Source organism: Octodon degus, unplaced genomic scaffold, assembly GCF_000260255.1.
Source record: "Octodon degus isolate 3935 unplaced genomic scaffold, OctDeg1.0 scaffold00208, whole genome shotgun sequence".
NCBI classification, from domain to species: domain Eukaryota; kingdom Metazoa; phylum Chordata; class Mammalia; order Rodentia; family Octodontidae; genus Octodon; species Octodon degus.
Window position 1 is genome coordinate 3,433,930 of NW_004524784.1, and position 6,773 is coordinate 3,440,702.

The 6,773-nt window shown below is 40.9% G+C and overlaps 1 protein-coding gene across 1 annotated transcript in view; it reads left to right on the forward strand.

Moving 5' to 3' along the window:
• LOC101589372 (F-box only protein 43-like) overlaps window positions 1–6,773 on the forward strand; it is a 53,969-nt gene that overhangs the window by 3,835 nt on the left and 43,361 nt on the right. The window contains 1 exon segment of the mRNA XM_012517730.2: window positions 1,954–2,141. Within this exon segment, the coding sequence (XP_012373184.2) occupies window positions 1,954–2,141 (188 nt within the window).

A 6,773-nucleotide genomic window follows, 5' to 3' on the forward strand; every position in this document is an offset into this window, starting at 1 on the left:
CCCAGGCATGTATGCCAGGCCTGAGCTGTGCCTGGAGGGGGCAAGGTGAAGTAGGGGAAAGAGGACCCACACACTCACTGGACCTGGGCTAAGACTGAGTCCAGGGTTCCTGAAACACCTCAAAATTCTTACTGGGCAGGTGGGGTGGGGAGGTGCTGTGGAGTGGTGGGGAGCGGCCCAAGGGGCTGGGAGAGGGTCTAGCCCACGCTGCGCCTGGGCTGGGACTGGTCCCACCGGCGCAGGGTAGCAGGAAGCTCTCCACACACTCACCGGACCTGGGCTAGGATTGGGTCTGGGGGTTCCCGGAACTCGGCCGAGAGTGGTTGTATCTTGTCGATTGAGTTGTGGTAATTTGTACCTTTCTAGGAATCTGTCCATTTCTTCTGTGTCTTCTATTGTGTGAGAGTAAAGATTCTCAAAGTAGCTACTGATAATCCTCTGAATTTCCACTGGGTCTGTGGTAATTATACCCTTTTCATTCCTTATTGCTTGTATTTGAATTTTTTCTTTCCTCTTTTTGATGAGGTTAGCTAGGGGCTTATCGATTTTATTTAATCTTTCAAAGGACCAGCTTTTTGCTTTTTTAATTCTTTGAAGGAGAGAAAAGTGAGATAAAAGATCCTATTAATGAGTAGAAGGAAATTAACAGAATTAGAAAAAAGTAACAGAAAACGGCAGATAAGAGAAGAAAGGAGGAAAAAATAAAAAACAAGAAGAAAAATTCCCAAACACCAAAAAGCTTATGAAGAAAAAGAAAAAAGAAAGAACAAACTGAGAGCCCCAGGGCTGGCCAAATAGCTCAGCAGATTAAAGTGCATGCAAGCAGGCAACTGGGGATTCAATCCCCCAGGCCTCCAGCCCCACCCCTGGAGCACAGGGAGACAGCAATTGAGACTGGGCATGGTGGCACATGCCTATAATCCCAGCTCTTGGGAGGCTCTACTCAGGAGGATCACTAGGAATCTGATCTATTAGTGAGACCCTGAACACCCTGTAAACCGTTCCCTAAAATTTAAAAAATAAATAAATAAATAAATCCATAAAACTGAGAGCCCCAAAAAGGAAAAAACCCTTCTGTGTATTTTTCAATTAGTAATTGTTTGTTTGTTTGTTTTCCTAGAATCTACAGTTTTAGAATCTAGCAAATTGTGGTTTCTCTATCTGGCTTTACAGCCTGTGGGTGCGTAAGGTGCCCATCCTGTCCTCGAGGCCCCTCTGCTGGGTCACTCAGGCAGAGCCCATCCCAGCGGTCATGTGCCCTCGCTCACACTGGTAGATGAGGAAGGCGATCAGACCTCTGATCTGTGCCCCACTCAGGGCGAGACTCCAGCAGCCTGCTGTACCTAACACCAGCACTTTAAGACTCAGCTGTTTAGAATGCCACAAAAGCCAGGCCTGGCTTCTCACCATGGAGAGTAGGGTGCTTGTCCTTCTCAATCTTAGTTTAAAGTCCTGAAACTGTCTCCTCTGGCTGGCTGTCACTGTGGGAAGGTTACATTGGAGACCCTGAAGTGAAGTTGTGTTTTAGTTGTTCTGAGCCTTAGTCTTAAAGAATCAACCCCTTCCCAAACTAGCACTGGAATAAACACTCTCTGGAAGTATGATAGGCACTTCATTGGATTTCTCCTTCTCCAATTGTTCCCTGCTGTGTGGAGGAATCACTTCAGAATTAGGCCTCACACAGTCTTTGCAGTTGACAATAGCCATGAGCTTCTGGAGGTTATCACTACTGGCTTGGTGCACTGATTTTTCCTGGAGCTTCTGACCCTAGGGCTTTACTTTGGGTCTCAGGAAACATTATGACCATCTTGGCAGTCTTAGTGAGCTTCTAAACTGCTTTCTTCTTTCCTCTATGCTGTGGTTCACTTATGTATTTTCTAATTTTTTCTTATCAATTCCTTCCTGATTCCTAGAGATCTTCACTTTTCTCTTTGCCAACCTGTTATTTTCTAGGTGTCTGGATACCAGGTCTTGGAGAGGCTGGATCCTGCTGCTGAAGAGAACATCCATGCTGTTGGCATTTCCTTCTCTGTCTGGACCCCATGAGGATAGCATCCTATGTGTTATCGAAGAGCCAAGCTCTCAGACCAAGCCTCCCAATATCCTTGAATATGGAGAACAGGGAACTCCAGATGGCCAAGGTAACCCACCCAATAGTTTGCTTGTCCTGCGTACCTCCTCCCCTTCTTCCCCTGCTCCCTGTGTAACTTGGACTGTACCACGTTTTCTGAATCTTCCCTCCAGACAAGCATGCCTAATTAATGCATCTGGAAGAGAATCAAGAAAATGTTTATAGTTCTGTCCTTTGCCATAGAATTGAGAACTGTAGCAAAAGGAGGTCTGAACTCTGAAAAATAACACTGCCTGCTATGCTCTTCACTCTCGGGAGTCAGCTTTATTGCCATTGTCTTTCTAGTCCTTGATTTATCATTGCCTATTCCTTAGTGTATTGACCATCATAAAAAATTATTTTAAAATACAGAATTTGGCCCAACTCAAACTGGGGAAATGGTATGACTTCCTGCTCCACCAGATTATATGTTTAAGGATATTCATCTTCTTGTTGGAAAAGTGAAGAGACGCACCTGTTTTGCAGTAACAAAAAGGGAAATTCACTGACTTATAAACTCAGGGTAAGATCAAGGCAATGGGAATGCCACAGCTAGAACCTATTATCTGGAGGCCTGCAAGCTAAGGAAACCTGACTTGATATGAAAGAGAAGCTGTGGAAGGTGATACAGGCTGCTGGTGAGAACTTCATTCCAGCTGAAATGCAAAAATCTTGTTTTTTCACAATGGCTCATTAAGAATGCTTTGTGAAGTTTCAGCTCCTGGCTCGATGCTCAGGGATCTGCTTTTATTTCTTGAATCTGTGCCCACACCTTGTATATTTTGTGCGTGGCCTGTCTGGCTCTCTGACTCTGCACAATGTTTTTAGGAGCTGTCAGGCATGTGCAGCAGTGAGAGGCAACTGTTTATGTGCAGAAATGGAGCCAAAACAGCAGTATTTCACAGATCATAGACAATGTGATTTTTTTTTCCAAAAGCTCTATGTTTAAAGCTTCTTCTGGGGAGCTTGGGGATTTTTCTAAGTGTGCATGGTTTAGGTGTCACTTATTGGGAAATAAAAGGTTGATGAGGTCCCTTCACAGAGCTCCTGTGTGTCCTGGGTCCCTGGTGATTTACACTGATTTTATGGGTGGGTTTAAGAATTAAGTCACCAGGGTTGGATATATTCCAGCTCTACACAAGGCCAAAAACTCCCCAGGCAGTGAGAAGTGCTGTTATAGTTGATGAAGATGGTTGCTACCACTTGTCTCCAGTTTTTCCGAGCCAAGGTGTTTTTTTCCATGCTTAGGATACAAAAGCCAGGGTTGTTTTTTTTTGTTTTGTTTGGTTTGGTTTTCATTGGTGCTGGCAATAGAACATGCTAGACAAGAATTCGGCCACGGAGCTAAGGTTTTCCTTGAGGTACCAGTGTGCACTGAGGAGACCAAAGATGCTTCCCACCAAAGTGAGAACTCCACCAAAGCTGTTTGCCTGAAATAGCAAAAGCTTACCTTGCCACTTCCCCTCATGTCTCAGCCAACCCATGGTGATCTTTCTGGGTATCCCCAGGACCTTCCTGAGCCCAGCTTACAAATATAGCTAGCATCTAACTAATAGAAATTCTAGGAAGACATTTCAGAGATGAAAGGGAAGGCTTAACAAACATAAATTTCCCAGAGATGAAGGTCTTATCAAGATTGAAAAGGTCCCAGCATAAGAAATGTAAAAAGGAAAAAGACTCCCACTGAGACATATAATTGAAAATTTTCAGAGGATCAATGATAAAAAGAAAATGCTAAAATTTCTAGAGGGGGAATAAACCCCAACTAATCCTGTCCTCAATAAAACATTAAATGGCCATTAGAATTCTCATCAAATTAGAAGAAAATGGACAAATGTCTTCAAAGTTCTGAGGTGCAGCAAGTTTCATTTTAGATTTCTGTAACAATCTAAATGATCAATTAATTGCCAAGAGAGAATAAAAAGTATTTTAAGGCATAGAAGACCCCTCCCCCACACTTCTTCCTCCTAGATTAGATTGGAGGAATGTGACAGAGAAAGAAAAAGAAAATAAAATAAAAAATGGACCAAGCCACGAAAGTCATGGTTCTGTTATCAGTGAATCCAATCTTGGAGAGAAATGAGGGTGATGTGGCGTGAAAGCTATGCGGCAGGCCTAGAGTGTATTAGTCCAGCTCGGAGGAAGTGGACAGGATGCCCTGAAAGGGGGATGCAGAAAAGGGGAAGCGCTGCAGCTGGCTGATTTATGAGTCTTTGTAAGAACACAGTGTGATGCACACAGACATGCAAGAGAAAAGAAGATAGTTAAGAACGTGCAATAAAACAAAAGCTATATAAATAAAGGAAATAGAACCAACATACCATCTGGATTTTTTTTTTGTGTGTGTGTGTATGTGTGTGAAAATAATTATACAGTCAAAATAGTGCAAATGTTTACTGATTTTCAACTTTTAGCATGAAATAAGAGACAAAACACAAATCTTAATTATGGTCCTAGAGTGGAGAATAACAGAAAGGGGGCTTAACAGTGTCAGAGAGTCTGACTATCATTAATGTAAGAATGAATAACAGTCAAATCATACATTACCAAGGTAGTAAGCAAGCCCACATAAACATGAACAACACTGACATACTGCATTTGAGGAGGAGAGAGTAGTACAAATGAGCCATATCTTTAACTCACAGAAAAATACCTAAACTTGCAAAGGTAAAAAAGGCCATACAAACGTACTATTTACAGATGTGAATGACCCTTCAAAATTGTAAAAGCATCTTCAGTTGGAATAAGTTAAAGATGGTTACTTCTGGGATATGACTTGGGCTGGGATTCATCATAATTTCTCCTGTGTTGTTTTTAAAATCATGTAACATTTTGGTAAAAGCAGTTCTGAAAAAATCAGAAACAAAAGTAAACTTCATCACTGCCATCACTTTACTGCAGTCTCTGTGCAGAGACCCTCTGTGGCTCTCGGTGCCCACAGGATAAATCCAGCTTACTTATTCTGAGTTCTCAGGCTGCAGATGTATTCCAACAAGGTCTTTTAAAGTCAGTTGTTGTTTAAAGTCATTGCTGATACCTCTGAAATTGATTGTGACTCCCTCACATTTTTATTTCCTTTTTAATTGTGGTGAAAGATAACAAAATTTGCCATTTAACCTTTTCAAATGTGCAGTGCACTGACATTGTTGTAGGACTATTACTGCTACCCATTTCCAGAAGTTGCATCATCTCAAACAGATTTCTTTCCATGTAAGTGGTGATTTTCTAGTCTTCCCTTCCCAGCACCTGAGAAGCGCTATTCTATTGTCTCTGTGAATGTGTCTACTCTAGATCCTTCATATAAATGGAACCACACAGGACTTATCCGTTAGCTTTTGGTTTATTTCACTCAGCATAGCATTTCAAATTTCATCCATGTTGTAGCATATTTCAGAATTTCATTCATTTTAAGGCTGGACAATTGTCCATTTTCTGCATTTTGCACATTTCTATCCAATCATCCAGCAACTGACACTTGATTTTTTCCCCCCACTTTTGGTTTTTATAGCATAATGATGCTGTAAACACTGATATTTAGGTATCTGTTTGGTTCTCTACTTTCAATCCTTCTAATAAATATCTAGAAATGGAATTGCTCAAGCATGTGTTAGATGTATGTTTAACTTTTGAGTGACCACTATATTGTCCATAACAATATCAGCATCATTTTACATTTCCTTTAGCAATAAATGAAAGTTTTAACATCTCCCATCTTGCCAATATTTGTAGTTTTCCATCTTTTATTTTTTATAATAGCCATCCCAGTTGATGGAGCATGGTGCTGAATGACCTCTTAATGACTATACTAACCTAGTTAATGGTTCTATTATAGAACCCACAACAAGCCAGTCAGACCCACTGATCATTTCTGAGAACACCTCCCCATCCTGCCCATGGGTTTTATTTGTTGTTCCTCTTGCTTGAGATATCCTCTCCTCATCTTTGGTTCAAAAGTAGGTAGAGACTTAGAGAAACTTCCTTCCAGAACTAACAAATGAAGATAAAACATTGGCTAGGAATATTTCATCAGCACTAACATTAGCAAAGACAGACAGTTACAAAATAAACATGAAAATCAATAACTTTTTAATAGATCAAGAAAACAAGTTATAAAAAGTAATAAAAATGTCTTCATAATAGCAATATGAATAAAGAAAAGCAAACCTAGGAATAAACTTAATAGAAAAATAAACTTTTACAATTCTACTGAAGAAGGACTTAAAAGTAGGCTCAGATAACTATAATACAGTGGGGTGAGTTTCATATCTGTGGAGTCAACCAACTGTGAATTGAAAATATTGGGGAAGCCATGCATAGTGATACACACTTGTAATTTCAACACTTGGGAGCCTGAGGCAGGAGGATCACTATGAGTTCAAGGCCAGCCTGGTCTACAAAGTATGTTCAGGGCCAGCCTGAACTGGAGAGTGAAACTCTGTTTCAAAAAGACCAAAAAAAGATGTGTGTGTGTGTGGGGAGGGGAGCATTCCATGCCTATACTGAATATGTAGACTTTTTAACTGTCATTGTACTGCTTACACAGCATTACCTTGGCTAGGTACTACAAGTAACTTAGAGATTATTTATTTATTTATTTAGTACTGAGGATCAGTCTCAGGACCTTGCATTTGTCAGGCATGTGCTTATGCTGCTGAGCTGTCTG